Here is a 16,409-nt window from a genome sequence, read left to right on the forward strand (position 1 = left end):
AAAGCATAGATGGGAGGTATGCCAGTTCAAGACAAAGCTTGGGTGTGGTGTTGATTTTTAGTCCCCTCCCCCGTTGATGAAACTCTTGGGACGGGATCTATGAAACTCAGTTCCTTTTGGAGGCTCTGTCTTTAGGCAGATAAGTTCAGAGAAAGCCTCTCCCCATGTCTGCTGTTTTTCAATTGCCTATAGCTCAAAATAATCAATATACCAAATGGCACATTTTGAAGTGGCATGTCCTGAACTCCATCAACTGTCTCTTTTCCAGCAGCACAAGAGCCTCCGAGAGCTGTCTGCTTCCTGCTCAGGGCTGTACTTCTGGACCCAGAGCGGTGCCAGTCCCCAGAGGGTGTCTGAGACATACACACTGGCGGGTAGGACTGGCTGCCTGCCTCCGAGGGGACTGTGGTGTGTCAGGAACTTCCAGGCTCTTGCATTTCTCTCTCAAATACAATCATGGCCTTGCAGTTGTAACTACCCAATCTTTTTAGAGGCCACTTTTTAGACAAGTCAACAAACACAGTCATCTTCATGTTCATTATCCTCCCCAAGGAGTCAACGTGGTAAGACACATGCAACAACTTCACAACAGGTACACAACTATGAAAGGACACCGCAAAGTGTTTTCAATGTTGTTTATACCTACTACTAGGTTTTGAAACTACAAAAAGGTCAATGGCTTCATAGCTGAATCTAATGCACTATGACCTCCAAATCATGTAGGTCATGATCATCTCAATTTTACTTAACATTGCTACAGAACTTTATATGATGTGAGTTCTTAGATGAAAATATTTTTTCAAAGGGTCTAACTTAAAGCTGAGGGGTAACCTTGCCAGGAAGGACACGGTAATGTGTATAAGAGATTTTGGAAGATTAAAAAAAAAAAATCAACAATTTCAAAATAAGACTCATTGTCTTATATGCTTGACTTTTATCTCTGTACTCTGTCCTCACCTACCTTCAGTGTTATTCAGGGTCAATTACAAACTTTTTAAACATTACATTTGAGGAAAAAAATCCCAATGCTTTCTGTAGATGATAAAACTATTTTAACTCTATTTGAAAAGTATCCTACCATCTGTAAAGTATCATTCAAAAACAATCTCATTAATGAAAAATCTTCAGTTAATCTGGAGATCAAAATTAGGTTCTTTAATCAGTTTTGATTTAGAAAATTAATGAGAATATCAAAAGAGAATCTCTCACTTGCTCTTTCTCAAGTGTAATGATTCATTCTTAAAATTCTTCTGCTTGTAAGTATAGCAAGAGTTGTCTACTAAAGCAAAATTATCTTTACCAAATCAGAAATCCTGGCTAATTTCTCTTTAGGTAAAACTGCAAACCAGATAATTCTTGTAGTAATCCCTCTTTGGGTCTCGGATCCTTGTCCTATTTTTCACTAGGGATCGACTGGAAAGGAGTTGTGACACCTTGAATTACTAAAGCGCCCTTCCCTATCTAAATTGACACCATCTCTGCAAATATTCCATGGAGTAATTTCACAAATAATTTACATTTTACCACCACTGAAAGCAAATGTGGAAAGCACTCAACAGGACTTGGTGTCTTTCATTTCTGTACCAGTGGGAGGTTTATTTACTCTTTTAAACAATTAGTTCTGAATTGTACTTGAGTCACTCACACATAATGTCTCTATAGGTAGACACTTTAAATGGCAATTGGAATATTGAAATGCAAAATAACAGGACATTTTGTTAAATGACCTGGAAGGTTGTTTAGCAGTCATGGAATCTGATGGTTATATTTGACAGACAGGACACCAAGACCTGGGATTTTCCAGCCACACCACAGGAATAATTTGTGACAGAACTGGAATCACAGTCACATCTCCTGATGCATACACCGATGTGGCAGGCCACTGAAGCAATGTGGCAGCTTGCATGTCGCCTCACATGAGAAGACATTTTAGGTAAAAATACAGGTATTATTTTAAAAGTAGATAAGTTCCTTCACTTAGAATAACGTGGGCCGTGATGTTTTCCCTCTCCAATCATAGCAAATTTATCTTATGTTATTTATTGTTTCAGGTAAAGGAAAGGGAAAATTGAGGCTTGCATTTTAAACCATACCGAGATGATGCTATCAACTGCTGCTTTGTGAAAATATTTGAAATCTGTGGTCTGTGTCATCAGGTTGACATTTGTGAAAATTAGTAAAAACACTAGAAGTAATTATTTGGCATTACCCTAATTGTTCCAATCTACCTTTTGCTGTTGAAGGGTAGCAGAATATGCCACCCCAAAATATGTCTCTCTGACATAAGGGGGTTTTTGGAGCTGATTATTTTGAGAAACTGCGGACACAGGAGAAGCTATGAAAACACAGTAAAAGTTTCCCTTTTATAAGGGAAATTTATGTTGGAAAGGGGGCCTGTACCAGGGAGAGTGTGATTACAGAGATAACCTTTTCACCTGAGAGACTTAACTGCATGGCATGCAAACCTGTTTACAAACATTCCCCTTTGTCACCTTCCTTGAATTGCCCTCCTCCCCTTTGAATCCCCTGATTTCTATCCCTTTCGTTAGCTCAGGATGGCATATGAGCTTCAATTGCCCGGCTGCCTTGTGAGTCTCATAGCTTTCTGGGCTCCCATGCATGCATAGGTGATTGTTCTATTTTTCTCCTAAACAGTGTTAATCTGTTTATCATCATTACTATGATGATGATGATGATGATGATGATGATTATTAATATAGGAGGGGCTTGGCCAAGAGCCTAGAAGGGTAGAGTAAAAATTATTTTTCCTCCTCTACACTGTCTTATCTTTAATCCACAAGTGTTTTTATTAGCTCTTACTGCAAGAACAATAAAACATTTTTTTTTCAAATCATTCAATTCCATCTATTTAGTGACTAGAACTATGAAGTGAGAGTTGATGTTCATCCTAAGCTCTGTGTTACTGGTACTAAATTGTTTAACCAATAATTTCCTTGTTATTTTTATTCGTTAGTTGAGGTTTAACTGATTTGTTCACAGCTTTTTATTTATTTTATTTATCCTTTAAGTGTCCAAGTGATATATCAAGTACTGGCGATTAAAGAAATTTCACAAAACAAAATCCCTAACCTCAGGAGCTCAGAGTTTCTTAGAAGGGACATACACAATATAAACAGAATACAGACTAACACGTGCATTCACGACAATCACTGGATGTTGAAGCAGAGGATAGAGTGTTTAGGGTGGCTGTGAAAGCCTTATAGCTACTGATATTTATGGAGAAAACATTTAAGATTTTTCATTTGCTCAATTTCCAAATATTTCCTTTTTCCTTCTTGTGAGAAACATTTGCATTTCAAAGAATGGCTCTTGGGTCCTAGAGAAGATGAGGGTAGAACACCTATATCACAAAGGTACAGAGGAGGTATCCAAGTTTTTCTCCAAGATGGAGTTTTGGGGGCATATTTGCAGACAATTCTGTTTCTAATGTAGTAATATCTACAAGTATTTTGAGAGCCATAGGGTAGGTTTTGGGATTGACAAAAAGGATTGACACACCCATCCACCTATTGTTGGAATGTTTCTTTCCCTCTGGACACATTTAGGTTAGAGGAGATGGCCTAAAAAAAATTCTTATCAGGTTCTGAATATCAGCTTGCAATTTGGCCAAATTTCTGATCATAAAGTTATTAAATCCTTTCAAATGTCTTATCAGATTTCAGTTGGAACAAATAGTGAATATTTCTGGCAGTACTAAATAGTCTCATTAACTTTAAATTTAGTTTTCCCTGACTAGTTAAGGGAATAATGTAGCAGTTTACCAGGAAATTTCTCAGAGGTCAACTTTGGTAGGGGTCCATACAAGGACATTTAAGTTGATATTGGAGAATTTGCATAGGGCTTTTGAGGACACCCCTCCCCTCTCCCCCCAGTTGATTACAATTTGGACATTGATTTCTGGGCCATTGTTTTGATGATGATCCCCCTAGGAGGGTGTAATGGGTGAAGGCCTGGGTGTCATTTAGGGTCTCTGGGCCTGGAGCTGTTGTCCCTGTAAAGTCATGAGCTTGGTGGATTTCTGTTTGTGATCTTGACCCAGGGTCCTTTCAAATTGCTCAGCTATCAAGTTGTGTCAGGCCTATGGCTTATAAAAGATTAGTTGCTATTTTGTGAGCCCTTTTTGGTTGACGGTCTCAAATATCTGGATTTTTTTTCCAATTTGATTTGATAATTTTAGGGTCTTTCATATGTCAAGTGATTTGGGTTTATATCCTGGAAATTTAGAGATTTAAATGATGAGATTCTGAGTCTTATTTTTATTTTGCCTTCTGTGGGCTTTTTGCTAATGTCAGTTCAGTTTTCAAAGCCTTTGCAGTGCTTTTCAGGTCCGTCCTGCATGGACCAGTCTGGGGACTGGTTGAGGTTCTCAAAGTCATTGGTGTACTAATATCATCATATTCATGTCTGTTCATGTCTGGGGTGAGCCCAAGAGTTCAAAACAATTGTGTGGGGCAGTTTTCCTGAGCTCTTCCCTCATTATATCCCCAGTACATTTTGGCTCCCGGAACTCTCTGTTTTGGTCAAGACTATCCACTTCTATGGTTACGACACATTTAAGGCCAAGTAGAAGGATAGAAAGAAAAAAACCTACATGATCCCACCCAATTGGCACCATAGTGCCACTTAGTGAAAAGTTCCCGTCCATCACAGTTTTGGCTCCTGAAAGCCATTGTTCCTCTCCACTCTTGTCTTCACTACTGCCACATTGGCAACACATTAGGGGTTGAAAGAATGAAGAAAAAGAGAGAAAAACCCCATGGGTTCCTCTCATTGGAATTTTAGGAGTCCATTTTCTGCCCCTCCAACCAAAATGAGAGGATTTCATCTTTATCACACTTTCCATAGAACCCCTTTTTTCATCCACACTGGGTAACAGGCAAAGTGAGACTTGGAGGGGATTTCTCCTTCCCAGCTTCAGTCAGCGTGTGAGGGGCGGAGGGGGTCCTGGAGTAAGGGTTGCACATCAGCCGTAGTTCTCATGTACACTTTCTTCGGAATGGTTTCCTCCAGACCGGTTTCCCGCGTACACATCCTCCGGACCCAATTTGAGTGAGCCCTTTCCGTGGGAGCACTTCTGGGAGCACCTAATGGCAAGGAGCCGGTTTCGCGCCAGAGCCGCTCTGCTGCCTTCTCGTGGCCGCGGGTGGTGCCGTCTGTCCCGAGGGACTTGGTCTTTACCTCAGCATCGGGCCTGGAGGCGCTGCAGCTTCACGGACAACATGGGACACGCTTCTGCATTGCTTCACCTCAGTGTCTCCCCGGAGGCGTGGACAAGGGAGGAAAAGGTACGGAGGAGCGTCCTGTGCACGCACTCGGCTGAGGTGTGGGGAGGGGTGTCGGCCTCCAGCGGACCCAGCAGAGGAAGGGCTTGGTCGGGAACGTCGTTGGTGTTTTGTGTGGGGTAAGTCAGTGTTCAGTGCCATTGATTTGCGTGCGACCGTCCAGTGTTCCCAGCGCCATTTATGTGGGTTCAATTTTGGGCCCCATTCTGCTCCATTGGTCTATGTGTTAGGTTTTATGCCAATACTAATGTGTTTTGGCTACTATATATAGTTTTTTTGTGGTCGAGTGATGTAGAAAACTGGAAAATCCTGCTGTGTCCACCACATCCCGTTACCCGTGTCACCCAAGGCACAGTGGCTGCTAATACAGTCTTCCCACAGTGCCCCTAATAACACGCAGACCGCGAAAGGGCGATTAGCATCACCTCCTTGGGGGAAGTGGGTCTGCGGAGGGTTTGGCCTCTGTAATGAACTTGGGTGTTCTCTGCTTTTCCGGCCTGGTATTGCCATGGTTGTTTTGTAAGAGACCGTTAGCATGAGAACTGCTACTTTAAGGTCAGGGTTAACAGCCCTTAGCTTAAAGCAACCTAGTTGTAAATTCCAGGATGTGGGCAGTTGCAGCACAGAGACCAGAGTCCTGTAGCTTATCCTATACTCCTTAAGCTATGTATGTCCTGTAGTTAATCTTGTACTCCCTAAGACTATGGAAAATTACTGAGTGCCTTAAGAACGCTATAAAAACCCTTAGCTTTAAGGGTTTGGGGTCCTTGTTAAAACCCGCTGCGTCGGGCAGAGACAGGGACCCCAGCTAGCTGGAAATAAACCTCGCTGTGTGACTTGCATTATCGTGTGTGTGTCCTCTGTCTGTCTGAGGGGTGGACGATTCCAGGACTTAACATTTGGGGGCTCGTCCGGGATACCCCCCCCTCAGGGAAACAGACAACTCCCGATACCGAGGTTTACATAGGGAACCACGGTAAGAGGTTTGGCCACCTCTGAGAGGAGAGACTGAAACAGGTCTCTGCCCGGTCTCACTTGAGAATTCTCACGGGAAGGAAGGAGCGGGTTACGACCCTGGAAGCTCCATTACTGGAAGTCGTGGGAGACGTCCCCGACGAGAAGGTGGCCCAGCGACGTCCGCAGTGGATGCCTTTTGGACGGGCCCTGGGTAAGGATCCTGAGTGTGGTGTAACTGGTGTGATTGAAACGGCGCCTGTGGATGTGGTGTGGTTGACCGGCCAGTGGGTGTTGAAGAGTCCTGTGCGAAGTTGTGTATTTGCTGGCACTGTGTTTTTGGTCCTTTCTTTTGTCTTTTCTTGGTTTCTCTTTGTGACCATTATGGGACAGGCTCAGGTAACACCTAAAACTGCTCCTGAACCACTTTCCTGAGATCCGCGCCAAGGCTCATAATTATGGCATGGAAGTGAAAAAAGATAAGTTTGATACCTTCTGCTCTGCAGAATGGCCTACTTTTAATGTGGGCTGGCCCCCCCCAGGGGACTTTTTCCCTAGACATTATTAAAAAGGTCCGAGATATTATTAATCGGCGCCATCCAGACCAATATCCCTATATTTTGATGTGGCAAGCCTTAGTAGAGAGTCCTCCCTCCTGGCTTAAACCCTTTATCCCCGATATCCCCGAAAAGCTGGAAGATCCCCCTAAGGTCCTGACCATTTCGAGACCCTCCCACCAGCCGGCGGTGCCCACGGCTAGCCCGAAACCCCCGGAGAAGCCGACCCAAAAACCCATCCTACAGGAAGGGTCAAACGTATATCCCTCACTGATAGACCTAGATTTTGAAGAGAACCCCCCCCCCCCCCCGCACCTTACGCACCTGTGGCAGCACTCCAGCCTGAGGCCGCCGCCCCTTCCGAGCTTCCTCACTCAACAGCTCCCCTTACCCCGGCTCCCTCTACCACGGCTCCCCCTGCCCTGGCCCAAGGACCGGCGAGGGGATTGAGGTCTCGTAGACACCGGGAAGAAACCCCAGAGGAGGAGCCGTCCTCCTCCACCTCCGCTGGGGCGCCAATTCTCCCCGTGGGAGCACTAGGAGCGACTAGTCCAGATGGGGAGCACGCATACCAGTATTGGCCCTTTTCAAGCAGTGATCTGTACAACTGGAAGGCCCAAAACCCTCCCTTTTCTGAGGACCCGAAAGGCTTAACTGACCTGTTCGAGTCCGTCATGCACACGCACTGTCCCACTTGGGATGATTGCCAGCAGTTTCTTAAGACCTTATTCACCACCGAAGAACGCGAGCGGATCCTCACCGAGGCCAGAAAGAATGTCCCTGGCGACAACGGGCGGCCAACAACTTTACTGAACCTGATCGACGAGCGCTTTCCCCTGAATAGACCGGATTGGGACTTTGGGAATGCAGAAGCTAGGGAGCGTCTCCGGGTTTACCGCCAGACTCTTATGGCAGGTCTCCGAGCGGGCGGCACGCCACCCCACCAATCTGGCCAAAGTAAAAGTTATAATGCAAGGGGAAAATGAAAGCCCGGCCGTGTTTTTAGAACGCCTCTATGATGCTTATAGGCAGTACACCCCGTTGGATCCCCTGGCAGAGGAGAACCAGTCAGCTGTAATTATGTCCTTTATAAACCAGGCTGCCCCAGATAATAGGAAGAAATTGTATAAACAGGAGGGACTGGGAGAGATGTCCGTTCGGGATTTGATGAAAGTAGTGGAGAGAGTCTTCAACACTCGAGAGACTCCCGAAGAAAGGGAGGATAGAATTGGGAAAGAAAATCAGGAATTACAGGAACGAATCACGAAGGAAGACAGGGAGCATCAGAGTAGGGAAAACAGGAGGCAGCAGAGGGAGATGGCCAAGATCTTATTGGCAGGCGTACAAAGCACAGTTAGGGAGGGACCGAGTCCAGCCGGGCCAGGCCGACCGTGGAGACTGTGGCCCCAACTGGATAGGAGACAACGTGCAAACTGTAAAGAATATGGACATTGGAAGAGGGAGTGCCCCAAACGCCAGGGCCAGACCGGGCAAGACGCACGGGTTCTGCTGGTGGGAATGGACAGTGACTAGGGGGAACGGGACTCAGATCCCCTCCCCGAGTCTTGGGTAACTGCGTATGTGGAGGGGAAGCCAGTAGGATTCATGGTAGATACAGGAGCTCAGTACTCAGTTTTGAACAAGCCTACGGAGCCCTTATCTCAGAAAACCAGTTTGGTGCAAGGGGCAACTGGGTCTAAGGCTTATCGGTGGACCAGTAAGCGCCAAGTGGACTTAGGCCGCCACCAAGTGACCCACTCTTTCCTGGTTATCCCTGAATGCCCTGCCCCCTTATTGGGGGGCGATCTCCTGACTAAGGTCAGGGCCCAGATCCATTTTGAGCTGGATGGCATCAGGGTATTGGATGGCCAGGGACAGCCCCTCCATATTTTGACCCTGTCTCTTGCGGATGAACATCGCCTGTTTGCCCTGCAGGACAAACCCTACAACCCTCCCTCTACAGGATGGCCCCGTGATATGGACTATTGGGTTAAAACGTACCCTTAGGCGTGGGCAGAAATAGTGGGTGTAGGTCGGGCGGCCCGCCGAACACCAATAGTGGTCGAACTTAAAGCCTCGGCCCAGCCTATCCGGATCCGCCAGTACCCCATGTCCACCGAGGCGCGGAAAGGGATTGCCCCACACATTAACCGTCTACTGGAAGCTGGAATACTAAAACCTTGCCATTCTGCCTGGAACACCCCACTTCTCCCCGTTAAGAAACCGGGGGGAAAAGATTATAGGCCAGTCCAGGACCTGAGGGAAGTGAATAAGAGGGTCGAAGACATCCACCCCACGGTCCCTAACCCTTATACCTTGCTAAGTCACTTACCCCCTTCACATATCTGGTATACTACCCTAGATCTAAAAGATGCATTTTTTAGCCTAGCCCTGGCACCTAGCAGCCAACACATTTTTGCCTTCGAATGGCATGATGCCAATTCGGGAACCCCCGGGCAGCTGACCTGGACTAGACTACCAAAGGGCTTCAAGAACTCTCCAACTATATTTAATGAAGCCATAAGTCAGGATTTGGACTCGTTTCGCCAGAGCCATACTTCAGTTACGCTCCTGCAGTATGTAGATGACTTGCTCCTGGCGGCCCGCTCTGAAGCCGAATGCCGACAGGCCACTGGAGACCTCCTCCAAGAGCTGGGGCAGCTAGGCTATCGGGCCAGTGCAAAGAAGGCTCAAATATGCAGGCGAACAGTCACCTACCTGGGATATAAGCTGAAAGAAGGAACTAGGTGGCTGACAGAGGCCATAAAAGAAACTATTCTTAGACTTCCAGTCCCGACCTCAGCCCGAGAGGCCTGCGAGTTTTTAGGGACGACAGGCTACTGCCGGCTGTGGATTCTGGGGTATGCTGAAATAGCGAAGCCTCTGTATGATGCAACCAAGGACAAGGTCCCTTGGGCCTGGGGGTCAGACCAACAGAAGGCCTATGATAAACTCAAGGTCGCCCTCTTAAGAGCCCCGGCCCTGGCATTGCCAGACCCCCTGAAGCCCTTCACTCTTTGTTGATGAGAGAAAGGGAATAGCGAAAGGGGTGCTAATGCAGCGCCTGGGGCCCTGGAAACGTCTGGTTGCCTATTTATCTAAGAAGCTAGATCCAGTTGCAGCAGGATGGCCCCCATGCTTAAGGATCATCACGGCAGTAGCCCTAACGGTGAAAGATGCAGACAAACTCACTTTTGGGCAACATCTGAAGGTGGTGACCCCCCATGCGATAGAGGGGGTCCTGAAATGTCCCCCTGGTAGGTGGATGACCAATGCCCACCTAACCCATTACCAAGGACTCTTGCTAGACGCACCCCGGATCGTCTTCGCTGACCCCACCGCTCTGAATCCAGCCACCCTGCTGCCGACCCCGGATCTGGAGGCTCCTCTGCATGATTGCCAAGAGATCATGGCAGATCAAGTGCGCCCCGACCTCCAGGACGCCACACTCCCTAACAGTGAGTTGGTATGGTACACTGATGGAAGCAGCTTCATTATAGACGGTGTGCGGAGGGCGGGCGCGGCAGTGGTAGACCAAGGTGGGAGCATTATTGGGAGTGCCTCGCTTTCCCCGGGGACCTCAGCCCAGAAGGCCGAACTGATCTCACTGGCGGAGGCGCTGGAACGGGCCAAAGGGAAGCGAGTGACTATCTACACCGATAGCCGCTACGCGTTTGGCACTGTCCATGTGCATGGCGCTATCTACCGGGAGAGAGGCTTTGTTACAGCGGAAGGAAAAGTTCTGCGCAAGCTTCCTGAGATACAGAGACTGCTGATGGCCGTGCAAATGCCCCAGGCAGTTGCAGTTGTCCATGTCCCCGGGCACCAGTGTGCCCGGACTCCAGAAGCTGAAGGAAACCGGCGAGCGGATGAAGCCACCAAGATAGCGGCAATGGCTTCATCAGCTTTAGCACTCACCCTGCCCACACCCGAGCTCCCGTGCCTGCCCCCGCGACCTGACTACACTCCAGAGGACCTGCGATGGATCCAGAGCCACCACTGTCCGGAGTCTGATCAGCAGGGGTGGCATCGGGATGCAGAAGGAAGATTGATACTGCCGGCACAGTTAGTACTGTTTCTTCTTTCCAACCTGCACCAAGCCACCCACTTGGGAAAAAAGAAGTTGCTGACGATTCTCGAGTCCGCCCGCCTCCGGTTTCCCCGACAAGGAGCTCAGATCCAAGTGATCGTAGATCAGTGCATTGGGTGCCAGGCTATGAAACCCAGTAAAAAAGGACCCCAATATACAGGTACAAGGATACGGGGAAGGGTGCCGGGACGGAGTTGGGAAGTGGATTTCACTGAGGTAAAGCCGGGGAGGTGTGGGTATAAGTACTTGCTAGTAATGGTTGACACATTTTCAGGCTGGGTGGAAGCCTTCCCCAGGAAACGGGAAACTTCCCAAGTTGTTGCTAAGGTGTTATTAGAAGAAACCCGAAGTTTTAAGCTCCGATAACGGCCCAGCTTTCATCAGTAAGGTCCTACAGGGGCTGGCCCGAGCGATAGGGACCAATTGGAAGTTACATTGTGAATATAATCCCCAGAGCTCAGGGCAAGTAGAGAGAATGAATCGGACTTTGAAGGAGACCTTGTCCAAACTGGCCATCGAGACTGGCGGGGACTGGGTGACCCTCTTACCTTATGCCATTTTCCGGGTCTGGAACTCACCATATGTACATGGTTTGACACCTTTTGAAATTCTATATGGGGCACCACCCCCCATTATTGTTCGTACTCTATCAGATCATGACCCCAATGCGACCCCAAATTATCTGGCCAGTTTAAAAGCCCTGCAGGGGGTCCAGCATGAGATATGGCCCCTAGTGCGTTCCCTGTATGAAATTAAGGACACACCGAACCCAGAACATGGCATCGTTCCGGGAGATTGGGTATGGGTAAGGAACACTGGAGGAAAGGTGGAAAGGTGCTTATGTGGTTATTCTGGTTACCCCCACTGCCTTAAAGGTTGACGGCATCGGGCCTTGGGTCCATCACTCTCACGTGCGCCGAGCCAACCAGCTAGAGCAGACACAAGCTGAGGAGTGGACCGCGCGGCAACACCCTGACAACCCTCTGAAGCTGCAGCTCTTCCGACCTCGAGGAAGCGTCAAGCCCCCTGTCTCAGCCAACAATGGAATGGCTGCTAGCCCTAATTCTGCTCAACATCTGGGGGAAGAGCCACGCGGGGATGAACCCACACCAACCCCATAAGCTAACCTGGACCCTAACGGACGGACAGACACAAACGACCCTTAATAGCACTACACATACTGCCCCAGTCAATACGTGGTGGCCAGACTTGTTTTTCGACCTGCGTGACATTTTTGGCTTTAAACGTGGACAGCAGTATGACTACTCAGTCAGGTCCAAGCGGGCCTTAATTGACACCTCTCAAGGACATAGTGCACAAGGATTTTGGGCTTGTCCAGGGAACCTAAGAAACAATTGGAAAACCTGTGGCGGCCCAGACCGCTACTACTGTGGTAGTTGGAGTTGTGTCACCTCCTATGACGGGCCCCGACAGTGGGACGTTGGGAACAGGGATCTAGTCAAATTCTCCTTTAGGGACCCCCACAACCAGGTACCCCAGGTACGTGTCCAATTTAACCAAGACACGGCACAAAAAGAGCATGGTTGGTTATCAGGATTAACTTGGGGGTTCCAATTAGATATAGGTCGTTGGGCATGGATAGGCCCCTACCCCGGCGGTCTTCTGACTATTCAACTATCGGTCGAAACGATTAGCACTCAGGTAAGTCCAAATAAAGTACTGGCCCCTCTCGTTCCTACCCAGAACCCAGGTATATCAAGGGATAAGGACGCCACAAGAAGGATCGAGGGGACCCAGCCGGAGACCCCTGTAACTCCTTCGACACCTGCTACGCAGGCTACTGAAGACTCATTACGGAAACTGATGCGCACTGTATATGAGACCCTTAATGCCACCAGTCCTAACCTCACAACCTCCTGTTGGTTGTGCTATGATGTAAAGCCCCCGTTCTATGAGGCGATAGGGCTTAATGCCACTTACACCGCCTCTAACGGTAAGAACCCCTCTCAGTGTTCATGGGGGGATCGTAAAATTGGCTTAACCCTGCAACTAGTGAGCGGCAATGGAACCTGTCTAGGGAAGGTGCCCCAGGCTAAACAAAGTTTATGTGCCTCCATAGACCGCACCCCTAGTTAGAAAAGTGACACTAAGTGGTTCATCCCCAATACTAATGGATGGTGGATATGTTCAAAGACTGGCCTCACCCCGTGCCTATCTACCTCGGTCTTCAATGCCTCCAATGAATTCTGTGTCCTGGTAACTGTGCTGCCCCGCGTCCTCTATCACCCTGAGGAGAGTATGTATTCGCATTGGGATGGTGACACAAGTGCGAGAAGTAAAAGAGAGCCCATCACTGCACTAACCATTGCCACTCTGTTCAGTTTGGGAATAGCCGGAGCCGGGACCGACATAGCTTCCCCAGCTACTCAACAATCAGGAATGACCTCCCTGAGAGCGGCCATAGATGAGGATATAGAAAGACTAGAAACCTCTATTAATCATTTAGAGAAGTCGCTCACCTCCCTATCCGAAGTAGTACTCCAGAATAGAAGAGGACTTGATTTGTTGTTCCTCCAACAAGGTGGACTGTGTCGCGCTAGGAGAAGAATGTTGTTTTTATGCTGACCATACTGGAGTAGTAAAAGAATCTATGGCCAAAGTAAGAGAAGGGTTAGCCAAGAGAAAACGTGAAAAAGAAGCTCAGGAAAACTGGTTTGAGACTTGGTTTAATAGATCCCCCTGGTTCACCACCTTAGTATCTACCTTAGTGGGCCCAGTTCTCTTACTTGTGCTTATTTTAACCTTTGGCCCTTGCATATTAAACAAGCTTATTAATTTTGTAAAAGATCGTGTTAATACTGTCCAGCTCATGGTCCTAAGACAACAGTATGAGAGAGTGCCCTCCCCTGAGGATCTTTACGGCTGGCCCGCAAATGAGCAAGATTTCTCATTATGAACAACAAATGGGGGAAATGTAAGAGACCGTTAGCATGAGAACTGCTACTTTAAGGTCAGGGTTAACAGCCCTTAGCTTAAAGCAACCTAGTTGTAAATTCCAGGATGTGGGCAGTTGCAGCACAGAGACCAGACGTCCTGTAGCTTATCTTATACTCCTTAAGCTATGTACGTCCTGTAGTTAATCTTGTACTCCCTAAGACTATGGAAAATTACTGAGTGCCTTAAGAACGCTATAAAAACCCTTAGCTTTAAGGGTTTGGGGTCCTTGTTAAAACCTGCTGCGTCGGGCAGAGACAGGGACCCCAGCTAGCTGGAAATAAACCTCGCTGTGTGACTTGCATTATTGTGTGTGTGTCCTCTGTCTGTCTGAGGGGTGGACGATTCCAGGACTTAACAGTTTCAAATTGTAATTTACTTTCCTGTAATTGCAAAAGTCCAGGAAACTTTCAGTAGCAATACAGATACTCTTACTATGCACTCAAGATTCCGCAGCTATCATCACTTTCCCACGTTAGCCACTTCCTATGTGTTACTCCAGTGAATTTCATCCAAAACAGGTGTGCTTTCCCCTGGAATCACCACACAACCCACAAGGGAGAAAATCATAATGGTTTCCACATTACAGCCCAATACACGGTCCCACTTCAACTTTCACCACCTGTCCCAATTGTGTGACAATGTCTCTTTCCACTCCGATCTGATTTTATTTTTCTGGAACTGTTACTGAGACTTTCTTTCATTTTTATAACTTTGATGGATTTAAAGCACAAAGATGACTCCTGTCTTGGTGGCCTTTTCTGCCCGGCTTCATTCACTCAGGATGTTTTCAATGTTCATCCATGTTGTGACATGTATCAGTACTTCATTTATTTTTTATTGTGATCAATTACACGCAGCACAACATTTACTGTTTATTAAACCATTTGAAATATACAGTTCTATGTCATTAACTGCGTCTACGTTGTTGTACAAATACCATCAACATCCATCTTCACAACTTTATTTTCCTCAATTGAAACTGTATCCATAAAACACTAACTCCCCCTTCTCATTTACCCCCTTCCCCTGGCAACCACATTCTTTCTTTCTGTCTCGGAATTTGATTTTGGTAGATAGTCCATATAGCTGGAATCAAATTATATTTGTTCTTCTGTGACTGTCTTATTTCACTTAGCATGACTTCAAGGTTCACCCACGTGGTATCCTATGTCAGAATTTCCTTAATTATTAAGGCTATATAATATTTCCCTGTGTATATACCACATTGTTTTGTCCATTCGTCAATGGGTTGCTTCCGCCTTTTGGCTAGTATGAATCACGCTGCTGTGAATACAGGTGTACAGATAATCTATTTGAATCCCTGCTTTCACATCTTTTGGGGATGTGTTTTGAAGTAGAATCGCTGGATCATACATTAATTCTCGCTTTAAGGTTTTAAGGAACCGCCATACTGTTTTCCACAGTGGCTGCACCATTTTACTCTATTTCTTTATATGGCAGACTAGTAATTCAGTTTATGGATTGACCACATTTTGTTTATTCATCCATTAATGGACATTTGAATTATTTTTACCTTTTGGCTATTGTGAACACTGCTGCTATGAATACTCATGGATAAGTTTTTTTTGAACACCTATTTTCAATTTTGGTGGGTATATACCTAATGTGCTTCCCCAAAAATAAGACTGGGTCTTATATTAATTTTTGCTCCAAAAGACGCATTAGGGCTTATGTTCAGGGCATGTCATCCTGAAAAATCATGCTAGGGCTTATTTTCCAGTTAGCTCTATTTTCGGGGAAACATGGTAGGAGTGGAGTTGTTGAATCATATGGTAATTGTTTTTGAGAACAAACCATACTATTGTACACACAGGCTGCACCATTTTTACATTTGCACACGCCATGTTTAAGGGTTCCAATTTGTCTACATCATTGTCAACATTTGTTATTTTTAGTTTTCTCGATGATAGCCATTTTAGTGTGTGTGAAAAGGGTATCACATTGTGGTTTTAATTTGCATTTACATGACTAATGATGTTTAACGTCTTTTCATGTGCCTGTTGACCATTTGTATGTATTTTCTAGAGAAGGGTCTATTCAAATCTATTTTTTTAGTTTTAGTTGTCTTTGTTGATGAGTTGTGAAAGTTCTTTGCATATTCTGGATCACAGACTTTTATCAGATATACAACGTGCAACAACTTTCTTCCATTCTCTGGCCTGTCTTTTCACTTTCTGGATAGCTTCTTTTGATGCACAAATATTTTTAATCTTGAGGAAATCTCATTTATCTATTTTTTTCTTTCATTCCTTATGCTTTGGTGTCAGATTGAAGAAACCATTGCTAAATCCAAGATCATGAAGATTCATCCCCATATTTTCTTTGAGAGTTTTAATTTAACCTCCTACATTTAAGTTTTTTATATATTTTGAGCCTAATTTTTATGTGGTGTGCGGTAAGGGTCTAATTTCAACTACAGGTAGATAATCAGTTGCTTCACATCACTTGTTGAAAAGACCCTTCTTTACCAAATGTAATGTTGTCTGCCCTTTTCAAACATCAAATGACTGTGGCAGGATGGGTTTA

The 16,409-nt window shown here is 46.2% G+C and overlaps 2 protein-coding genes across 2 annotated transcripts; both read left to right on the forward strand.

Annotated features, from left to right (window-relative positions):
• The first annotated feature begins 214 nt into the window (after positions 1-214).
• On the forward strand, positions 215-11,270 carry LOC109459017 (uncharacterized). The gene is given in 7 exon segments (XM_074318043.2): positions 215-374; positions 5,032-5,422; positions 6,359-6,575; positions 6,800-7,072; positions 7,156-7,740; positions 7,742-9,831; positions 9,833-11,270. Coding segments are annotated over 7 exon segments (5,154 nt in total).
• LOC148756082 (endogenous murine leukemia virus Env polyprotein from Emv-2 locus-like) lies at positions 11,186-14,322 on the forward strand. The gene has a single exon (XM_088789311.1). The coding sequence runs from the start codon at positions 11,946-11,948 to the stop codon at positions 12,999-13,001; it is 1,056 nt and encodes a 351-aa protein (XP_088645437.1). The 5' UTR covers positions 11,186-11,945; the 3' UTR covers positions 13,002-14,322.
• Positions 14,323-16,409: the final 2,087 nt, after the last annotated feature.

Source organism: Rhinolophus sinicus, chromosome 13 (assembly GCF_057876585.1).
Source record: "Rhinolophus sinicus isolate RSI-liver-muscle chromosome 13, RSI-T2T, whole genome shotgun sequence".
NCBI lineage: Eukaryota > Metazoa > Chordata > Mammalia > Chiroptera > Rhinolophidae > Rhinolophus > Rhinolophus sinicus.

What these genes read in the sequence shown, in the direction of transcription:
- LOC148756082 (XM_088789311.1), top strand. Translation starts at nt 11,946, where the DNA reads ATGGAATGGCTGCTAGCCCTAATTCTGCTCAACATCTGGGGGAAGAGC.